The 20,670-nt window shown below is 50.1% G+C and overlaps 8 protein-coding genes across 8 annotated transcripts; 5 read left to right on the forward strand and 3 right to left on the reverse strand.

Annotated features, from left to right (window-relative positions):
• Nucleotides 1-34: 34 nt before the first annotated feature.
• On the reverse strand, nucleotides 35-2,479 carry BBK36DRAFT_1170546 (hypothetical protein; the record flags this gene model as incomplete). The annotated part of the gene is made up of 7 exons (XM_024895462.1): nucleotides 35-52; nucleotides 130-366; nucleotides 427-537; nucleotides 594-929; nucleotides 993-1,461; nucleotides 1,758-1,783; nucleotides 1,838-2,479. The coding sequence occupies 7 exons, from the start codon at nucleotides 2,477-2,479 to the stop codon at nucleotides 35-37; spliced, it is 1,839 nt and encodes a 612-aa protein (XP_024748196.1).
• A 1,346-nt stretch (nucleotides 2,480-3,825) lies between these two features.
• On the forward strand, nucleotides 3,826-4,467 carry BBK36DRAFT_1098508 (ankyrin; the record flags this gene model as incomplete). The annotated part of the gene is made up of 1 exon (XM_024889120.1): nucleotides 3,826-4,467. A coding segment is annotated over one exon (642 nt), but the record flags the coding sequence as incomplete, so codon positions are not given.
• Nucleotides 4,468-6,518: 2,051 nt separating this feature from the next.
• Nucleotides 6,519-7,748, forward strand: BBK36DRAFT_56775 (periplasmic binding protein-like II; the record flags this gene model as incomplete). Its single annotated transcript, XM_024898276.1, has 3 exons — nucleotides 6,519-6,702; nucleotides 6,760-7,029; nucleotides 7,096-7,748. The coding sequence occupies 3 exons, from the start codon at nucleotides 6,519-6,521 to the stop codon at nucleotides 7,746-7,748; spliced, it is 1,107 nt and encodes a 368-aa protein (XP_024748198.1).
• An 813-nt stretch (nucleotides 7,749-8,561) lies between these two features.
• BBK36DRAFT_1177702 (Cerato-platanin) lies at nucleotides 8,562-9,046 on the forward strand (the record flags this gene model as incomplete). Its single annotated transcript, XM_024896083.1, has 2 exons — nucleotides 8,562-8,622; nucleotides 8,679-9,046. 2 exons carry the CDS (start codon nucleotides 8,562-8,564, stop codon nucleotides 9,044-9,046), a joined length of 429 nt encoding a protein of 142 aa, XP_024748199.1.
• Nucleotides 9,047-9,676: 630 nt separating this feature from the next.
• BBK36DRAFT_1177708 (hypothetical protein) lies at nucleotides 9,677-10,590 on the forward strand (the record flags this gene model as incomplete). Its single annotated transcript, XM_024896084.1, has 4 exons — nucleotides 9,677-9,760; nucleotides 9,815-9,861; nucleotides 9,913-9,950; nucleotides 10,022-10,590. Exons 1-4 carry the CDS (start codon nucleotides 9,682-9,684, stop codon nucleotides 10,587-10,589), a joined length of 732 nt encoding a protein of 243 aa, XP_024748200.1. The 5' UTR covers nucleotides 9,677-9,681.
• A 2,803-nt stretch (nucleotides 10,591-13,393) lies between these two features.
• On the reverse strand, nucleotides 13,394-14,083 carry BBK36DRAFT_1161037 (hypothetical protein; the record flags this gene model as incomplete). The annotated part of the gene is made up of 1 exon (XM_024894342.1): nucleotides 13,394-14,083. The coding sequence occupies one exon, from the start codon at nucleotides 14,081-14,083 to the stop codon at nucleotides 13,394-13,396; it is 690 nt and encodes a 229-aa protein (XP_024748201.1).
• Nucleotides 14,084-14,926: 843 nt separating this feature from the next.
• On the forward strand, nucleotides 14,927-15,565 carry BBK36DRAFT_1142809 (hypothetical protein; the record flags this gene model as incomplete). The annotated part of the gene is made up of 1 exon (XM_024893545.1): nucleotides 14,927-15,565. The coding sequence occupies one exon, from the start codon at nucleotides 14,927-14,929 to the stop codon at nucleotides 15,563-15,565; it is 639 nt and encodes a 212-aa protein (XP_024748202.1).
• A 403-nt stretch (nucleotides 15,566-15,968) lies between these two features.
• Nucleotides 15,969-19,682, reverse strand: BBK36DRAFT_1170550 (ankyrin; the record flags this gene model as incomplete). Its single annotated transcript, XM_024895463.1, has 7 exons — nucleotides 15,969-16,024; nucleotides 16,061-18,402; nucleotides 18,460-19,023; nucleotides 19,080-19,125; nucleotides 19,166-19,357; nucleotides 19,424-19,501; nucleotides 19,574-19,682. The coding sequence occupies 7 exons, from the start codon at nucleotides 19,680-19,682 to the stop codon at nucleotides 15,969-15,971; spliced, it is 3,387 nt and encodes a 1,128-aa protein (XP_024748203.1).
• Between the last annotated feature and the right edge of the window lie 988 nt (nucleotides 19,683-20,670).

Consider the following 20,670-nt stretch of genomic DNA (forward strand, 5'->3'; position numbering starts at 1 on the left):
CAGAGCGGTATCCGCCCAATCACACTAAACCCTCTCAAAGTCCTCCTCTGTGCTATACTTTGAGCTAGACACTTTACCAAACATTTCAAAAATCCAAACTCCCTTCAGCTTCTCAAACCATAGGCTTGCTATTCTGACTTCCGAGAAGATCTCCTCTTGCTGCCTAGCTTGCAAGGTGTCTCTTCTTCCATGTGACTTGGACTTTTTCTTCCTCTCCTCTCTCAACTGAGTGGAAGCCTTGGCCCCAAATAGTCCGATTCCTGCAATGACATATGTGAGACCCGACAGTATCCCCAGGACTGTCCAGAACGTCCTCTGGGTGGAAGCGGTCTCAACTGATTGGAAAGCATCCATCCCAAAAAAAGTCTAGAGGCGGGTTAATCCTTTGAACAGGCTCATGGTGGTAAGTTAGACATTGCAACTTACTGCAGCAAAAGTGGGAGGAAGAAAAATGACGGTGACAATCGTAAACACCATGAGGTATTTGCTGAGAACCCTAGTTTTCTGGGCCTCTGTAACTGACTGAACATTGTACAGCTGTTGGAGCCGCAGTTAGCAGGAATATTGCAATTATGGCTTGCGGTAAAACTCACGCTATCCATGAGCCCCTTGACCTCCTCCTTTGTCTGCTTGATCATGCTGCATAGCCTGTCGGTGGCTCGTTGCTGGCGTTTCCGCACAAGATCCCAGTTGTATTCGAGGATCCGCTGTGTATCTTCGTTGTGCTTGTAGGTCTTTTGCCACCAGTGGTCTGAAATGACGGGATTTCGAACGTTCAAGGACAGGGACTCTAGACGTGCAGTATCCGCTTGGATAATGTCATCGATCCTCCCGAGCATCTGGAGGACCTTGAAGTATAATACCAGGTCGGTAGGGTTCGTATCCAGCACCAGCTCTCGCAAACGCCGGTCATCGTTGAGTACGTCAAGCTGGTCGAGTCAGTTCTAGCTCTTTTGCCGTTTCGCCAAGCTATGTATGCGACTGCTTCTCACCTTGACAGAAACCATTTGGTTAATTCGAGTGAGAGTGTTATTCCAGTCACTCTCCCACGATTCGATAAATGAACAGATCTGGAGCTGGAAGACCGAGACTCCGCTGTAGATGGCCGCGGGATATATCCCGTAGCGCTTCCAAGGCTTCCATCTGTTGTAACTCGTAATGTCGTTCGTGGGACTGTGACTCCACACGCCGTATTCGTGCTCTCCGGCATCAATCAGCGACAGTAACACATAATGCCCGCTAGGCGAGTGTATGGGGAAGATGTTGAGCGCCGTCGAGTATCGTCGCTCAACCAGGCATTCCGTGTCCTCGCTGTAGAAAGCCTTGAAACCAATATTTTCTCTTTTGCACTTGAGCCCCGTAGCTGGGCTGCCTTTGATGATTGGCGTTTCCTCAAAGTCCATGATAGTAAAGGACCTCATGTAGTGCATGAAGACTCCATACTTGTGAGAGCCGGGCAGTCTATGGTCTCGCGTTATAGCATGCTGGGAGCTTTGGAAGTCTCTGAGCCCACACCTCTGGTGTACTGATCTCTCGCGCCATTCGGAAACATGTGCATCGAGAAAGTCATGTTTGCATTCAGGCCGCAGCTGAGTGCCTTTGCTAAAGCAAATGGTAGTTGCCATTGTCTCGTAGTCGATTATCGCGGTTGAACGGTTTACAGAGACTCGACTGTGATTTGCATGTCAGTGCTCCCTGTACAAAGCCAATCCGGACGGGAGGTGAGGTGTACAGACCATATAATCCCACAGATGGACGATTCTTCTGGCGCCTCAGGAAGCCTCTGTATAACAGAATATGTCAGGCTGCTCTTATACTGCGCGAATGATCTTTATACCTGAATCGGGGACTCCATGGGAGTGTAGCTGATGGGATCGCTCATTCTGCTCATGCTCGGACAGGCATAATAGACTCTTGTTGTGTTTCCATAGTTGCGATCCGGCTCACCGAGGGGTGAAAACTCCCAAACCTTGGGCCACCTCTCACAGACCTGGTTTAACCAGGGCTCTCGGTCGATTTCCCTCTTGTCGAGGGATTTGCTTGAGGGGTCTTCGTCCCATGGCGAGGAGTATCTGTTGAATTCTCGAATCCAGTCTTCAAGAATTTGACGAGAGATGACAAGATTCTCTTCTGTAATCCATTCCATCAATGTGTCTTGATCGAAACTGAACCTCGTCCCTCGGGCTCTGACATTTGCGTGGATGCTCGTGACCGAGCGTCCGCATGGAATAAGTGTGTTCAAGAACTCAGTCCCAAGAGACTGATCTCTGGGTGCTATCGGCTCTTGATCAGAACCAGCCCAAGCATTGTCCGTCGAGTGCCACAACCTTTCGGCGATTTGTGGTATGTCAGAGAGATACTCGAATCTCTTCTGAAGTAGTCCAAGAATCAGCCTCTGATCGGAAATTAGCTGGTCGAGAGGCTGTGCTGGCGAAGTATCAATGATTTTGCTTAGATGCTCTTCCACAGTATTCTCCATTGTAATTAACGAAGAAATGGCATGGAACAAGCCAGCCAGCTGGTGATGAGATAGAAAAGGATAGACCGTAAATAATAACAGTTGGACCGCGGGCAAGGCGTGATCATCAGAGGTTTACCCCATGCAAACTAAATCCCACAGCCTCGTTCTTTACATATGCAGGTGCTACGTGGATTTAGGCACCCATGCGCTTTGAGCATTACAGAACGTAGTATTGATAAAGACCGCAGACAATTATCTTGATGCCATTCACTTCGCATATATATTCTACACGGGGAGAGGCTGTCTAGCAACTTGAACTATCTGGCATTGTAGCATATTTAGGTCAATTTCTTTCTTATGAGAAAGAAAGACGACTACTTCCTGTTACAATTGCTATATCATTCTTCTAGTCTTGCTCCATATCTTGTCAATGCGGAGTAGAATCCTGTGTGAAGACTTAATTTCCTACTCCGGACGCCTACCTAAGCGAATCAGAGTGCATGTTGATAGGCATTATGGGCTTCAGCTGTAGGACTGGTCGTGCTCCCTGCATACAGTAAGCCGATAGTCGCTACTCAGCCACGACAGGGTTGCATTACCCAGGTCCCTAGTGCTCAACTGCGTATGAGGCATCTCTCACTCCGATCTCTGTTGTAATGAGGCGGGATTGGTCTTGGCAGCAGTTTTTACGAACTGCTCAATGAGCTTCCTATAGAGGGAAATGATAGCCTACTGCGTATATCAACCTTGCGACATTCTTACTGAACGTTGTCGATTGATAGCAACAACCATGAGCCATACTTTTACTGGACAGCCGTAGGCGCCCTCATTTCGAATTGAAACTGACAGGTCCGGAATACCCCAACTCGGAGAACTGTAGCCATTACCCATAACGTCATTCTGCGTCCCCCCTGTTGCGTTGAGCTGACTACGTGTATCCAAGCCCTCATTCCATGGTGCCAAACATACGGAATGGACTGGCCATGGGCAATCAGCTTGCTTCGTCGCAAGCTAGAATGGCCATCTCAGCCGGTCAAGTTACTGCTCGAGGGAGGCGCTGATATCACGGAAACCGAAGCAAAGAGCCAACGGCAATCTTCGCAGCATATTCAGACAACCATCTCGAACTAGCAAAGTGCACATGTCTCACCGACCATGCCGCATACGTCAATGCCCTGATGGCAACCATGGCACATACAAGAGTCTGCATGGCCAATTCAACGTTCTCCGGCCCGATGATGTTGGGAGCTGATGTAACTGTGCTGGGGACCAACGGTCGTGCACCTCTTCTCGAAGCATGCCGGCTTGGCTACGTCAAGCCGGCGAAGCCGTTGCTTAGGCGGGGTCTGAACGTCAATCTTGTTGACAATGGTCTCTCACTGTTCTACCCGGCAGCTTTCAAAGGCTATACGATCATAGCGAAGCATCTCGTTCTCAAAGGCACCGAGGTCACCGAGCGCAACGACTATGGCTGGAGCTCTCTCGCTGCGTCCGCCATGAACAGACACAGAAAGACTGCCAGCCTCTTTACCAATCGTGGTGTTGGTGCAGATGAGCCCGGTGGGAGCGGGAAAACAGCTTTATACGTAGCTTATCAGGCCGATCCCTTGATCTCTGCTTTCGTTCTGCTAGAAAGAGCTGCGACTGTAGTTAAGTCAATATACGAAGAATGTTATAGCGGCCACTTTGGCATGGGCGAGCATTTGATCAAGGAGGCTGGAGCTGATCTCACATTCATCGGTAACAGTTGGTGGTCTCTACTCCTCGCAGCGGGACTAAACGGCCATTTGGATGTGGCAGAACTTCTGGTTGGAAAGAGTATCACCGTTGACGGGCACGAAAATGATGGATTGATACCGTTGTACGCTAGATTTGAAATGGGCTATGTAGAACTGGTCAAGCTTCTACTAGAGCGTGGAGCAGACACAAGGATTGCCGACGATTCTGGGACGACGCCGGTCAAAGCGGCTGCTGGACAGGGACATACCGAGATAGTCGAGCTCTTGAATGCTGGCGATGCTTGGAACAGCATGGAAGACACCAACGGTATTAAATGTGCCCAGGGTTAACAGGAAACCAGAGAAGCTCAAAATGTTTGACGGTGTCAAGATTGCTCAAGATATTGAGGGTACCGAAGGCGTTGAAGCCGTCGATAATATCCAAGGTGACTCGAAGTTCTAAGACCCGGAAGACGACAAAGACACACTGAGAGAGGTTGAAAATGTCGAGGCGGCAGAGAGTGTCCTGGGAGAGAAAGAAGTTCAAGTCCCACCTCTTTCAACCTACTCCAAGTAACACGGCTGAAGGAACATTTCCCGCAGGAAGAGGCGGGTCAGGGAAATGCCACGTTTGCTGGACGGATACAAGGAGTTAATGCATGAAGCCGGGAGTGTGGATATGCCAACGTCAGGCTTCGGCTAGTGATCTGAAGACATTCATGTGGAATCGATGATCATCATTCATTCGATCAAGGTCTCGAATGCTATTTATAGCTTTCTTACTGCTACTGGAGCATTCCTTATGGGCCGTCACATCCGAGCTCCGGGATCATCATCTCTCGGAGCACACTCGTAAGATCTGATAAGATCACAGAAAACGTGATATTTCTGCTTCCTTCTCCATCATGTACCCCTGACAATCATGCAGGGGCAAGCTGGACCCGCCGGCGCACCGTAATCTTGGAGTGGTCAGTCATCGGTAGTTGCTGCCGGCATCCTTGACAGGCGATCGCAGCGACATAAGCGATCCGGTTCCCGACTGGGAAAATGTAGCTCCTCAACAACTCCTGTCGAAGTCTTTGAATGAACAAAGAGGTTGTAGGACTGTTCTATTAATAAGCTACCATGATATCATGCTGTGCGTATGTAGTTTGGTACCCCTACATAGCATCCCAGCAAATCGATCGATGTCTTTGATTACTGCTACTAGTATTACTACTGACCTCGATAGGGAGAAGGCCCTTACTTTCTGCTACTTTTGCTACATATTTCCGGTTTTGCTCATGTTTAAATGATTGTCATTAGAGTATAAAAACCCAGCTTCCTCACTTCTGGCTTCATAGACTTAGGATACAAGATAGCTAAGTCGGGGTGCCAGTTGGCCACTCCCTTGTTGTATGGAGACTACTCTGATGTTTTCTAGCCAACTTCGGGATTCCATATGAATACGGGCTCAAGATGACGTGGCCATATCAGTCAATAATCGGCATGGCATGGATACAAAGCAATCTTGCCATTACGCGGCCCATGATATGAGAGTATAGCAAAAGAAAAGTGTGATACATCTTCCAAGCCAGCGTTTGCAAGGGCTCGTAGGAATACGGTCTATGCCCTACGAGTGAGCCTACCTGACCAAGTCCACAGGCAAGGAATTGAAACTACTTGACCAATTCCGTAGAGCTGGTTACGCTACCTTACACTCCTACCCAGGCACCCAGCTACCCAAGCAAAGAGACTTTTGCTCCTCTACTATAGAAGACCAAGTATCAAGAAGTACTTCATATTTTCAAGTAGAAACACTCTGTTTTCATGTTCGACAAATCGATCGCTATTATCATTCCCTGTTTGTACGGGCTGTAGCCGCATCTGATCGATATAGACGCCAAATGGACTGTATATTCCAATACCAAGTGTAAAGCTCGTATCCATAGTCGAGGCACTTTGGACCAACGCTGTATGCCCGCAGTCGAGACGTTCGTACTCGGCATCGATCTATAGAAAGATGGAGTTTTCTGCTTACTTGGAACCCTTGCACTATCCATCAAGCGCATATAGGAACCCCCTGTCTCGGGCTTATACAGCTCTTACAAAGAGCCAGATCGGGTAATTCGGAAGCCCATGAGATCCACGCCCGCGTGCAGATGACAAATTGGAGCCGCAACGGCCTCGTGAATAATTTCTGACACATTCAGACGACATCGACGCGTCGTGTTGTAGATTGATGTCGAGGACGAATAAATATCACCAATGCCTCGTTGGCTTGGAGGGCTGTTGAACAACCGCAGAGGTCTCCGTCTCTTTGTTTATCATCATCATAATCATCCTCCTCCTCCTCCGCCATGCTCTCCTTGAAGCAATTGCAGTCTGCCCTCTTGGGCGCTTGCCTCTTCTACTCGACCGGTGTGCTTTCACACGGCACAGCAATCGAGACGAGGTCTCTGGATGAAATTTATGAAGCTGCAAAGAATGAAAGCGGCACTTTGAATGTCTACTTTGGCGGTAGCTGTAAGAGCTTATTCCAATGTTTCCCCCCTGAAGCTGAGACTGTGAACTAACATCAATGGTGAAAAGCTCAAGCAGCGGCTGCGCCAATGCTCAATGCATTTCGTCAACGGTTCCCCGATGTTCCCATCAACATCACGGCCGACTTGTCCAAATATGCCGATTCACGCATCGATCGAAGCTACATCGAGGGCAAGCCGTTCATTGACGTTGCGCTCTTGCAGACGGTGCACGACTTCCCTCGCTGGGACAAGCAGCAGCGTCTTTTGCATTACAAGCCAGCCAACTTCAGCGACATCAACCTGGCCATCAAACATATTGACGGGGCCTATGTTCCTGTCAACTACAGTGCGTCTTTTTTCGGGAGGAAAACATCTTCGAATAGGGCATGCTAACAACGATGTTATTCTTCAGACCAATTTGGCCCTTTCTACTACGATTCAACCATCGTAAAGCCGAACCAAGTGCCAAAGACGTATGCCGACGTCCTGGATCCCTTTTGGAAAGGCAAGCTCGTCCTCACTTATCCCAACGACGACGACGGCGTCCTGTACCTCTTCTCCCTCATCATTGAGCGCTACGGATTCCAGTGGCTGGACTCCCTTCTCAAACAAGATGTCATGTGGGTGCGCGGTGCCTCCAACTCTGCAAACGCAATCATCAGCAATCACTCCGCTGGCAATGGCTCGAGGGTCTTGACGTTCACTGCCCTGGGAGGATTCACACCATCGACGTCGTTTCTGCAGGTCTCACAGCCCCAGGCACCGGATCAGTTCATGACCTGGGCTCAGCAGGCGGCCATCTTTGCCTCGACGCCTCGCCCCGAGAGTTCCAAGCTGTTCATGTCGTTTCTGTTGAGCAATGAGTATCAGTCAACGCTTACGACGTCGGGAGGCCCCTCTGTTCGAACCTCTTTGACTGGCACCAACAACGTGTTCATGGCGAACAACACTCAGCCGAGCGGGTACATCACTTTCATGAGCAGGCGGGAAGACGTCGAATGGTGGCGATTCCAGATGGAAACTTACATCGGACTTGCGAAGGGACCCGACCCTGCGTTTGCGTGAGCTCCCAGACGAATTTCGAGGAACGGCTACCCGTCACCCATTTCATAGACATGGATCCGAAGCCTAATCTTCATAGACTGACAACTGTTACATACTACCTATAGAGCTAATAGCATAGAGCATAACTAGAAAGGGAAGATAGTCCTAGTAGCAGATAGCAATAATTTTCTTCTCCTATTCTCAGTAGTGGCAGCAATACAGATACATATATGCTCATAAGGTGCCTATATAGCCGCCTCCTTCTTTTGTACCCTTGCATTACACTTACTACATCGTATGCAAGTCTCATGCAGGGCAACCCAGTGTCTCACATTCCTACCCTCGACATGATCGTCTTCCCAGCAGTTCACCCCATCTTTCGTGCATCTGTTCTTGTTATGCCGCCCTCGCATGACCTCAGGAGCCTAGTCTTGCTTCTTCACCACAAGGGCAAGCTTTCAAATAGAGATATAGCCCACGTTTACTCATGAAGAAGCACCAGCACTGATGGTTTGTGACGATATTATAGCATCGTTCCCGTCTTTGCCAGACACCTCTTGGGCTTGGGAAAGCCTTAAGGATCAGATCAGCATGACTCGCAATCTTTCATTGACTGGGATCACAAGACCGGAGGAAGGCCTCGAGCTATAGTAGCGATCTCTCTCCCTTTGTAGCAGTAACATTTGTGAGGCAGGAAAGAATCCCTTGTAAAGAATTGGCCATCTATAAAGGGATAGCGGTCCTCTCTGATTCTCACCGTCTTAAGGCGCCCAGCTTTCTAGACTCGTCTGCATCTTCATCGGCATTTTTACCACAGATTACAACATCGCCAACATGCAACTGGCACAGGTCTTGACGGCTCTTATTTTGGCCGCCCCTACCACTGCCACTCGTGGTATGAAGAAACGTCTCGGCACTTGACTCTCAACGTTAAACTAACAACAACCCCAGTTTCGTACGACACTGGCTACGACGATGCCTCTCGTCCTTTGGGTGACGTATCGTGCTCCGACGGTGTCAATGGCCTCATAACAAGGTACCATTGGCAGACTCAGGGGCAAGTGCCCAGTTTCCCATATATTGGCGGCGTTCAAGGCATCGAATGGAACTCTACCATGTGCGGTTCTTGCCACAGATTGGACTACGGAGGCCGCAGCATCCATATGCTAGCAATCGACGCCGCTTATGACGGCGGCTACAACGTTGCCTTGGATGCTTTGAACAACCTCACTGACGGCCATGCCGCCGAATGGGGGCATGTGGACGCTGTGGCTACGCAGGTTTCTGTGCAGGAGTGTGGGTTGTCCACCGTGTCCTGAAAGACATGGTGGGTAGATGGCGATGACGGAGTGACGATGAAGCAGCAGGCTGAATGGCCTCAATGATTGAGAACATGCGACAGCCCTGTGGCCAAATGGGTGACACCGACCATTTGGATGCCAAAGAGGGAACTGAGAATCGGGCTTACACGCGTAGTACGCATGTGATCAGTAGCTTCAAGACAGCAATAGGGGCAGGAATTGACTGATACTATCTAAGTATGTAAGCGGCAACTAAAACACGTTCTTGTGCCTCGAGTCAAACTCTTAGGACCTCACAAAAGATAAAGTCGCTCCTAGACATTTGTAAGCTCTTCAATTAGACACTTCCAGAAACACAACTCGGATTCTGTCGATCAATCAGGCCACTCGGGCTACTCCATTCTTCCCCTTAGCTCGCTCCATGTTCGGAGCCAAAAGTGAGGGGAAGAGTACGGTAGGATCGCGAATATGCACAAGTCATGGGCCTACCATGCCTAAATCATGCAAGGATTCACGGCCATGCGCATGCGAGGGGTTTATCGACCATCAATTGATGTCCTGTTATCATATTAATATGTCATTGTAAGCCTCGTCTTGGTGCGAAACCGCATGCTTCTCGCATCTTTTTTGCGTAAATAACAGCAGCCTGCAATATGTCGTCCGGCACTTACACACTCCTCGACATCCCCACCAAGGAACCCCGGGTTTGCTGGTCAATGAACACCTGGAGGAGTAAGCCAATCAAGGAATGCCCATAAACTCCAAGTGCTTACCAGCATTTTAAAGCGAGACTACTGTTGAACTACAAGGGGCTCGATTACAAGACGGAATGGGTGAGTCGGGCCAGGAGAGACGTGCTGGACAAGTAATGCTCATAACGCCAGGTCGAATATCCTGATATCGAGCCGCGACTCAAACCGCAGTACGTACTACGCTAGATCTGAGCGTCAGTGAAGTCTACATGATGATGGCTAATGCATTGGCAACGTCAAGTGTACCTCCCAACGAACCAAGCCAAGGCCGCCGGTATCAACTCCCAGCCATACAACTGCCCGATGGCTCCTACGTGATGGACTCGTACAAGATTGCCGGCGTCATCGATGAGAAGCACCCAGAGCCCAAGCTCCCGCTGAACACGCCCGTGCAGCTCAGGTTCACGCCTCTCCTCATCGAGTTTCAGACCCAGCTCAGGCCAATGTTTGTCCCGCGCGTGGCGCAGCGCCTCCTCGGCCAGGGAAGCATCGCTTACTTCCACGCCACTCGTGAGGAGGACGTGGGCATGTCGCTGGAAGAGTACGGCAAGACGCACGGCCCCGGCGCTTTTGACAGGGCAGAGCCGTTTGCGCGTCAGATCACGGCGCTGCTCAACGAGACTCCCTCCGGGCCTTTCTTCATGGGCGATACCATCAGCTACACCGATCTGATGTGGGCCGGCATCTTGCTCTTCTATAAGCGCCTGGGAGTAGAAGAGTATGAGGAAGTGCTGAAGAGGACCGGGGATGCAGAGGCGCATATCAGGTTTTTGGACGCCATGAGCCCCTGGACGAAGAGAGAGGATTGAAGTTGACGGGGCAGTTATTGCAAAACCATGCGAAAGACTTTGCATTGTATAATAGACGTTATGTAGTCTAGACGAGTGTTGATGCAGTGTCCCAGCAGCTCCATATCTATACCACTTCTTCAATCGTCTTAAGTTGCGCTGACCCGCCGCCATGAGAGAGGACTCGAGACCCGGGTCCACATCTAGTATCTAACTGTTGAAAGCACCATGGCGGCGAATATCCCACAACTAGACAGCCTCATGGAGGAGCCGCTCAGGTCCGTCCGAGGCTGTAACTGGAGACGAGGTGGGTGTCGTCCATGAGCCGATGGCGGAGGAAGAACATGACTCACTCATAGAACCTCATTACCGACGTCAGGCACATCATCGGTGCACGATAATTGTATGTATAGATGTACATGTACATTTAGGGGCTCGCGGACGCCTGCTCTTGCGCCTTATCTTTGACATCCTGCAGCGGCCAATTTATTTCCATCCTATTCCAACAATTCATCCCACATATCACTCGGGTACAGGATCGGAATCTATCTCCATTTACAAGTACTTCGCGGATGTACGATATCCAATGCTTACGATCGAATCAGAGTATCTGATCCTCGCTTGCCTCGATCAACTAATGTTAAGAATGAAGCTTGCCAAATCTGATATTATGCAGACATCATGGTGGCCATCCGCTAACGTTCTAGCCGTAGATTCAAAATAGAGACCTGCTGTCACCAATAGGTCTTTGACATAAAGAGGAGAGATACTCCATACCTTATCTCCGTCAGTCCTATCCTTCGGGCAAACGAACCGAATCAGGCAAACAGGAACGTAATGATGCTTGCAACAGTAATATAGACTCCTCCAATCGCCTACAAGGATGATCGCAAGCATCGGTTGCACCTTTTCCCAGACGCGATCTACGTGGGGAACTTGGTCTACGTACAGTGATCTATGTAACTCACCTTGTGGAAGCTTGGTTCCAATAAGCATCTTACAAAGATAAACACGCTGCACGAAAGTATTCAAGCTACATCTTTTTACATTGCTTTGGCGAATACGCGATAGCCATCATAGGTGACTAGATCGCAGATATCTCGTAACGAATACATCAGCCCCGTCTCGTCGGTATAGGAGAACGTAGAGGCGGTGTCTTCATTCACAGATGTCCATATGATAGCCTGCCGCCTTCCAATTGTGTATTAATGCTGCAGTATCTTGAGTCAACGTTTCGTTCTTTGTGATGATGGTCGACTTGGTAACTTACACCGCAGTTCTTGCATTGGCAGTTTTGTCCACAGCTACAAGAGCTGGGGCCGCTGCATCCGCAAGTTGATCCGCAATCGCAACCCATTGTGTTGTAGTAGTTGATAGTATGTAGTTGATGGTTTCAACGATCTTGGGGAAAATAACGAACAATAATCTTATCGAAACACTCGGTTCATTCAGCTGTTATATATTATAGATCTATAGGCGTGACGTAATTTGGACTAAGGGAAACAGCTGACTCTGCTTGCTCTCCGAGATCTTATGCAACCATGACAGCATAATGATTGCTAACAACACAATCGTACAGGTTTCTAGTGATACTCAGATTTCTTCTGACCCAATAATATAAGCCAGACGCCTCTTGGGTTGCCCGATTTGGGCCTGCTCTTCTTGTCCTACTGGGGATTCGTTCAACGGCTGGATAAGCCCCATTCAACGGCCTCTCAAGGCTTCTGAGCTCATGCAGCATCAGAGATCCACGGCATTAAACAAGCCACAGTATTCGATCATAATCCAAGTCCAACTTTCATGTGCTGTGTCTGAAGCCGTAGCTTGTAGCCGGCAGAGGGGCGGGCAGAGGGCAGGAGGCCAAGGGTATCAGACGGCAGGCTCGGACTTCAAGCTATCTCGTGTCGAGGGCGAACAATTCCACCTCACTTAGACGAACAGCGGTGTCAAAAGGCTGATCGCGCGACTCTGAGCCATCGCCTCTTAATTTTGCACATGCCTCCAGGGAGTAGTGGTCAAGTGCAATGAAAGAGCAACTAAACAGCGATCAACAACTTGGCTATCCAGCATCCTAAGGGTTTTGATAGAGATTAAAGGCAAACCTTTTGTACTTCATTGACTGGATACAGCAGAGATAGTATAGCAAAATTAGAAGAGACGTAGCGACTTCTCGATGGCATTCACAAAGACCGGCACCGAGTATCTATAAGCTCCAATTAATGTCTCCAATTCATGTACGCGGCAGACACTCTCGGTTCCAGTCGGACTGTCGGCTCCTCTATCTGTGTGTCCTCAGGGGCATAGTCGTAACTTGGCATGTTTGGCTTAAGGTCAAGCTCCTGCCAAAGAGGGAGACGACGTCGTGGCGCTCTATGACAGTAGAGCTCCCTTTGTCATAAGAGATGTCGAGTGGCACCAGATCATGGGTGAATGGTAAGTAAAATACGCGAATTTCCATCTTCGTTCTACCGTGCTCACACGCATGCTTCTATGCAGTCATGCTCACTGGATTATGGACGGCGAGGTCATCCATCAGCCACGAACAGAAGCACTCAAACATCTCCATGAAGAATCCTTCTGCCATGGGTAGTGGAGATAAGGTCGTATGTGACGCATATACGGACGCATGCAGGTGGGGTTGCACGTATCGTCTTTCTTGTAAATATTGGGCTTTCTATTTCTACGTTAGGTCTTTCTTTCACTTTATGGGCAGGGTTCTCCCTTCTGGTGACAACTATATATACCGATGCGGCTGTCAAAGAACTCGTCCACGGACAAGGTGTAGTATTGCTACGGGATATTCTACCTGAACCAAGTGAAGTAACTCAGGATTTGATGCCCTCTTCTTCCTTCACAGCAAAGCGATATACAGCATGCTCATTGTTTCCAGTGACCTGAAATCCGCCAGTGCAGATATTCTGATGCCCTTTGCCGCCGTGGTAAAACATATTTCCCGGGCCACTGTTGTTCATGACGAAGCCTCCCATGGATTCATCCTCCAGGGACGGCGGCAAGTCCTTTATTTCCCTTATCGCTTCTTCCAGCTCCTGTATATGCGCATCGCTCACAAGAGGCTTCAGCGCCACAAGAAGCGCACCCTTCAGCAAGTCGAGCATGACCTTTTCCACCTTCTTGCCGTCATTGTCCTGCACGGCCAGCCGGTACCTCTTCATCTTAACTCGGGTATCGTCTTTTCCATTCGATTTGACAGTGTCAAACAGGTCTTCCAGGTATTTGATATCATTGCAGCAGGCCCTTGTGACCTCCCTGATGTCGGGGTACATGTCCATCAGCTCCTGCTCTTCTTCGCCATCTCCCATGGATCTGAAGTAGTTGTCGATAGAGGTGAAGGTTTCAAGCATCGTAGAGATGTGCTTTGCCACGACGGTGAAGGCCTGTGGAAGATCGGTGACTGTGTCGACTTCGCAACAGAAGTTGGCGGCATTCTCGAGGGCAGACTTGGCATCGCGAAGGCACCTGGTGACCTGAGACTTCGTCATATCTGTGGCAGTCATTTTGATGATCGATGACGACGACTTATTCCTCTTCGTCCGACAAGGAAACGGTACAGCGTCCGGTGATTAAAGCGCGAACGGCAGTGTCAGCCGCTCGTTACGTTTGGTGGATGGAGACTGAAGAGGAATATCATTGTCCTAACAGACATTATATGGACAGGCACGTTTGCCTGACTTCCACGCTACGTAATACAGATAGATGGCCAGAATATACATCCGCAATGACCAAGGCAGCAATCAGTAGTGTACGGAGAGGCCGCCTTGCCTCAGACGTGGGCGGAAGCGGCTGAACAACCATCTCAAGTACATGTATGATAGGTTGCCTTGACACCGAAGGGCTGCATTCGTGGAGTGGCTTGCAGGCAGGGCGATTGGGCTGCCCAACTCAATAATATTGATACAGCATAGCCACAAAATTTCTGCGTCAAATCTGCACACGACTGGTACAACACATCAATCGCATGGTCGATATCTATTCCGCCCTCTCTTCGCATGCCTACAGGGTGTCCACGCACGCCCTGCAGTCCCTGGTTCAGGCAGCAATGCAACGTCTGATAAAAAGGCATCTGACTCCTACACGCTCAGTATTCTCAGTGGCCCAGAAGAACTACCTCAACAGGCGCCCATCATGTCGTCTGACACACACAATTCCGAAGCCTGATATTCGCACAAGGATGTGGCAACGCACTTAACACCCAACGAACATCCAATTCAGTTATGGCAACAGCATCAACTTTTCCATTTACAAGCTGAGACTATACCATCGTCGGATCTCCATTGCCTCAGTCATCCCTGAATCAAAGAAGCGGACAGAAAAATAACAGTGAAAGCAAAGCGCTCACAATGTCAGGAGTAGAACTCCTGGGCCTCATTACCGGCATCATCACTCTCATTGACGCGTCGGTCAAGATTTACAAAGCCGCCGAGGACGCATCCGGCCTGCCCCCCTCGTTTCGCGACATTGCGGCGCGCCTCCCCCTCATCCAAGAGAGCCTCATGTTGGCTGGCGAAGGTCTCGAGGCTGATTCCCTGTCCGGCAAGCCCCACGCGGCGCTTAAGCAGGTCCTTGAATCCTGCAAAGCGAGGGCTGCCTCCCTCCGCGACGTCTTTCAGTCCGTTATCCCACCAGCCGACGCATCGCCGGCCATAAGGCGTCTCAAGGCGCTGAAGATGATGGCCAAGGCGTCCAAAGTGGGTGGTCTAGTGGACGGCATTGCAGGAGACCTACAAGTCCTGACAGCAAATCACGCCTTCAAGGCAGCCACCCGGACTCAGATTGCGGCGTTGGCAGCGGACATCAACAAGAAAGAGGAGGTCAAGCCGGCGCAGGAGGGCCGCGGAGGAGCCCCAAATATGTGGGACAAAGGATCAGGGTTGCAGTATGTCCATACAGGGGCAGGCAACCAAAACATCGCGAGCGACAGAGCAACCCAAGTCAATGGGACATTTCAAGGCGGCACTTTCAATTTCAGCCAGGTTTAATGTATGTAGTCCCGAGGAGGCCAAGGTTGTATCAATTCACTAGGTAGTCACAAGACTGGGCGGTAGCCCTATGAAGGAATATCTAGCCGAGTGCAGATTCGACCATGTGACTACATGTATATAGGATCATAAGAATAATCCAATGCCCGCGCGAGGTGAATCAAGCTCTGTGAACAAGCTGGGATCGAGGTGTTAAGAGAGAGGGCATTCATGAGGTTCAAGTTCAAGGTCATACGCTGAAGTTGTCCCGTAGCAAACTTCGACCACCGAAACAAGATACATTGTAAGATGCATGTGTATAAAACCATATTGTCCACGGGACTGCTGCCGGACTACTTCATCAGGAAGTCATTACAGGAGTCTACCTATCAAGAAGCTGCATGTATGTATGCAAAGCAGACTTCTATCGCTTCTTTTTCATTGCCTTATTGATGAGATTGTGTATGCCAACGGTCGTCTCTGGTGTGATCCAGTCCCAGACTGTCTTCCCTTTACTGTTGAGCGCACCAGCTTTGGCACCTTCGTGTAGGAGCTGGCGAACAAACGCCTCTTTGTTGAGATGCACAGCGAGCATCAACGGCGTCAACGCGCCGTCTTTCACCTCGGCACCAAGATCTGCCCCGCTCGTCACGAGGATGTGTATAGTCAAGATGTCAGCTTTGGAACTGATCAGGGCAGCATGCAATGGAGAATAGCCCTTCTTATCGACCCGGTTGACATGGCGTCTGCCTGTAGAGCTGAGCAACATCAGCTGCAGACCGTCGTTGAACCCCAACAACGCTGCGTGATGAAGCGCGGTCAAGCCGCCGGGATCTTGTGTGCCGCATGAGGCCTTCATCCTGAGCAATATCTGCACCATCGGCTTGGAGAATTTCAATGATGCCAGTGTGAGGGCTGTGTTCCCGTGGGCGTTTTTCATCTCCAGGTGCCTCTGCCCAAACGCTCGCAATGCCAACTGCGCCACGACTTTGTCAAACCCTTCATTCACAGCCAGGTGTAGAGGAGTAGACCCTTCTTTGTCTATGCGGCCGATATCTGCACCCCGGTCAAGGAGAAAGCAGACGTCTTTCAGGTTCCCACGGCAGGAGGCCCAATGCAGCGGCGTCATGCCTTCGTCGTCGGTGATGTTGGGGTCAGCTCCGTGTTCACACAGTAGCCAGGCAAGGGAGTAATCACTCCTCTCCAGAGCTAGCTCGAGGGCTTTGCTGCTATGACTCTGAACGTCTGCCTTGTTGGAGACTAGCAGCCAAACAATATTGCTGTTGCCGCCTTTGATGGCGTGGAGCAGCGCTGACCATTTGTTTCTGTCCAAAAGATCTGGCTGAGCACCCCATTTCAGAAGCAGCCAGACGAGCTCTTCATCATTATTCTTGATAGCTTCAATAAGCGGCGCCCAATCGCCATCGTATATTTCGTTAATGTGGGCTCTATGCTCGATCAGCATCCGTATGACTTCAGGCTTTCTCTTGTAAGTAATTGCCCATCGGAGCGGTGCCCAATGGTACGTCGGATCCTTCTTGTTGACGTCCGCCGGGAATGGCTCTCTCTCGAGCAGGCGTCTGATTCTGGGCAGGTTTTCCGTCTGGACTGCGTGTATCAAAGGTAGCCAATTATCGCTCGTGGGCCGATTAAGGTCGATGCCTCGATCAAGCACGACGTCTATGAGGTATCGTACATGGTCCTCGGCGGCATGTTGCAACGGCTTCCAGGTATCTGCTGAGGCACCCAGCATCTCTGCCATGTAGTCGTGATAGAAGAGTTCTCTCAGTGAAGTCCATCCCGGCGTGATTTCTTCATTGGCATTGTCTTGACTTTTCAATAATATTTCGGCAATGGCCGTAGGTCCATATTTGACGGCTGAGGACAAAGCCGTCAACCCCTTCGCACCGCGTACGTCAAGTCTGGCGCCGCCATGTATCAGAGACTGGACAATCCCCACGCCGTCTGTCACTGGCACCACAAGAGCTCGGTGAAGCGGCGTGTTCTTACTCCTATCAAGTATGTTGGCATCTGATTTGCACGCCAAAGTCTGTAGCAGACGGCGCCTGCGCAGCCTCACAGCCCAGTGAAGAGCTGTCTGGCCGTCGGCGCACTGAGCATTGACATCAATGCCCGTCTTGATCAGCTCGTCAGCGTAAGAGATGAGGTTGAAGTGGACGGCAGCATGTAGCCCAGTCATGCCGCTCACGTCCGAGCCCAGGGTCTCGGGCATTGCCTTGAATGCTCTGGTGAGCTTTGTGCTCTCGCCAAAGAAAAAGCTGATGAGTATTTTCGCATCCCGGTCAGCTCCTTTCCATTTCCTTCCGAGGTGTGAGCTCCAGTGCCTTGCAGCGTATGGCAGCAAGGGAACATTCTGCTCGTGAATTTCCGACTCATCGATCAGCAGGCATTTCAGGCAAGTTTTGGCCATCAGTAAATCAGGGTCTTGAAGGATTAGGTTATCTTCGTGTAGTAACTGCTTTACCGATTCGTGGACTAGGCGAAGAGTGCAAGTCTTCTCATCTGAGTCTAGGACAGCCAAGCCGGCGACTGCAGATATCAGCTTTTCCTTCGAAGGGCGAGATTTCCAGTACTTCCCTCTCTCGCAGTGCTGAAAAGCAAAGCTGTCCAGTACTTGATCAACGGTGAGGCCGATTTTTGCGTACACAACCCACGTCAGGACATGTTTGGCGAGACGTTTGTCGAAATCGCTATGTTTCTCGGTGATTTGCCTGATCGAGGCTCTGAATGCTTGCATGTGGCCCCCATCCTTGGGAAGGTCGGAGAGGGCATCTTTGATACTGGCTAGAGTGCTACATCTGCTGAGATTGTCCATGTGAAGCCGAGCTAGTAGGAACCTGAGGAGAGTCAGCGTCGTCCGAAAGTCAGGAAATGCATGTATCGGTGAGACAAACATGCCGCTCTGGGAGGTTAATTCGGTAACCTTCTCCACTACATCCTCCCTGTCATGGCTTTTGTCAAGCAGTCCACTCAGGTTCACATCGTCCTCAAGCCGCCTCCTTACGTAAAGAGTCAACTCGGATGCTTGCAGTATGACGCGCAGCTTGCAGTCCACTTTGAGATGGCTAGCAAGCGTTTCCGTTCTGCAAGTGAAGAGGAACTTGACATTGGATGGCAGATTCCTCAAACTCTGCACCATATGCTCATGATGGCCAATATAGCTCTCTGGCTCGTCCATAATCAGGTAGACCGTCTCGAATGTTTCGGCCTGCGCTTTGAACAAACCCCAGTATTCGAAGGGGTGGAGCTGCGAACAACCTGTAAGCGATGCGTTAAATCTGGATAGCAATGCGGGCGAGATCGTCTCGGATTTTTCATGTTGTATAAGTTGTTCGAGTAAGGTAGCCCAGATTCGTGCGGGCGATGGGTTCTCATCTTCTTCCGGGGGGTAGAAGTAGATGCATGCAGTGCTGCTTCGTGCTTCGACTTCTTGTATGATCGTTTGTATGAAGAGAGAACTAGGTAGCGATGCGTGTCACTAACCACACGATTCTTGGAAGATTAAGGTACCTACCTACGTAAGCATAGACTTCCCGGATCCCACTTTGAAGGGGTCACTGCTGTCAGTCGAGTCGAATGTGAGCTGGGGGACTCCGTTACACTTACGTATACCATGTACCAGCATAATGCGCACTGGATTCGATGGATCCTTCCATGCTTGGAAATCATTGCTCTTCAAAGCCCATTCTCCAATACCCGGCATCGCCTGACTTGAGAGCTCGCCCAGTCGGCGGCGACTGTCAAAGGGACACCAATTAGGTTGACGTTGCAGCCATTCCATTATGGTAGTCCCTTATAATCACATGTCAGCACAGGCAGGTCAGGTAGAAGCTCCATACCAACGATCGACCAACGTACTCTTTCGTTCACTTGGGCTGGTTTCGCCTTTGATGGTTTCCGCCAGGTATAACACCGATGACATGCCTGGCAGGTTGACTATCAATATATGTTGTTAGTAGACGGTATCTCCGCTGAGACTGCAATATGGTACTAGGATGCTGAACTCACTCGTAAATTCACGGCTATCATTGTACTGAAATCCATTTCCAAAGACCACATTTTGATTTCCTGTGCTGCCGTGGATGAATTTGTTGCCTGACGCCATGTCGTCTGCCATGATACGTATTCTCGTGAGTTCAAACAAACTGGACAAAGCATGTGGCTACATATAAGTAGTTAAGTTAAACGCTCAATACGACTTGCAGATTTCAATCCCCGAGACACCGTTTTGACTGTTAAACAACACAGCCCCAAGCCAGCATTGATTGACTGGCATAGTACATGTACTGTATGCCCGAGGGGGGCCTGGCCCTCCCTCCATGGCTGAAGTAGCACGGCGCAAGGCTGCTCTTTGCATTGCATAGGTACCTTAGGTGCATGTACTTACATGTGCCTTCAGCACATGCAGACATACCTGATAGAAAGTAGAGTACATGTAGTTCAGCTGTCCAACCTCTAGGCACGTCCCATTCGGAGCAGCGAGCCAGAATAGCCGGGGTCATAGAAATCCAGCAGAATGCGTTCGTAGAGGTATAAACTAATGCTCCAGTGCTTGTGAGTTACATTCAAGGGCGGAGCCTCATCGATACAACTTGTTGACAAGGGTTACTTATAATCTACATGTACACGTGTTGTTGCATCTGCCCTTGCGTCAGACGGTTGCCTGTAAGCTGCACGTCCACGTAGGCAATTTGGACCCCATACCAAGCTCGCTGCACCATAAACCGTGCAACCTTAGAACTATATCACACCGAACCTAGCATCCATTGGCTCAGCCGCTTGGGATATTCAGAGCAGCAACGCCACCTGCGGGATTCAGCTCTGCAAGAAGCTGCCTTCATCACATCGAAATGGGGTATCATTGGCTCAATTCTCGAGATGCTGAGGGTAGCAGCACCGACCTATTTCTTCGCCATTGTACATGTTGGCTGCACCTCGAAGAGGCATAGACCACCATCGACCTCAACTGCTGCCTTGTCCTCCCCGGCATCAAACGCAGGATCATGCTCCGGCCTCACGTTTTCATATATCCCGACGTTCCTTCATCAAGGCCGCTTCTATGCTAGGACAACAGGCATTCGGGCGACTCTGGCTCGCTTAGTCCT

Source organism: Trichoderma citrinoviride, assembly GCF_003025115.1.
Source record: "Trichoderma citrinoviride strain TUCIM 6016 unplaced genomic scaffold BBK36scaffold_10, whole genome shotgun sequence".
NCBI lineage: Eukaryota > Fungi > Ascomycota > Sordariomycetes > Hypocreales > Hypocreaceae > Trichoderma > Trichoderma citrinoviride.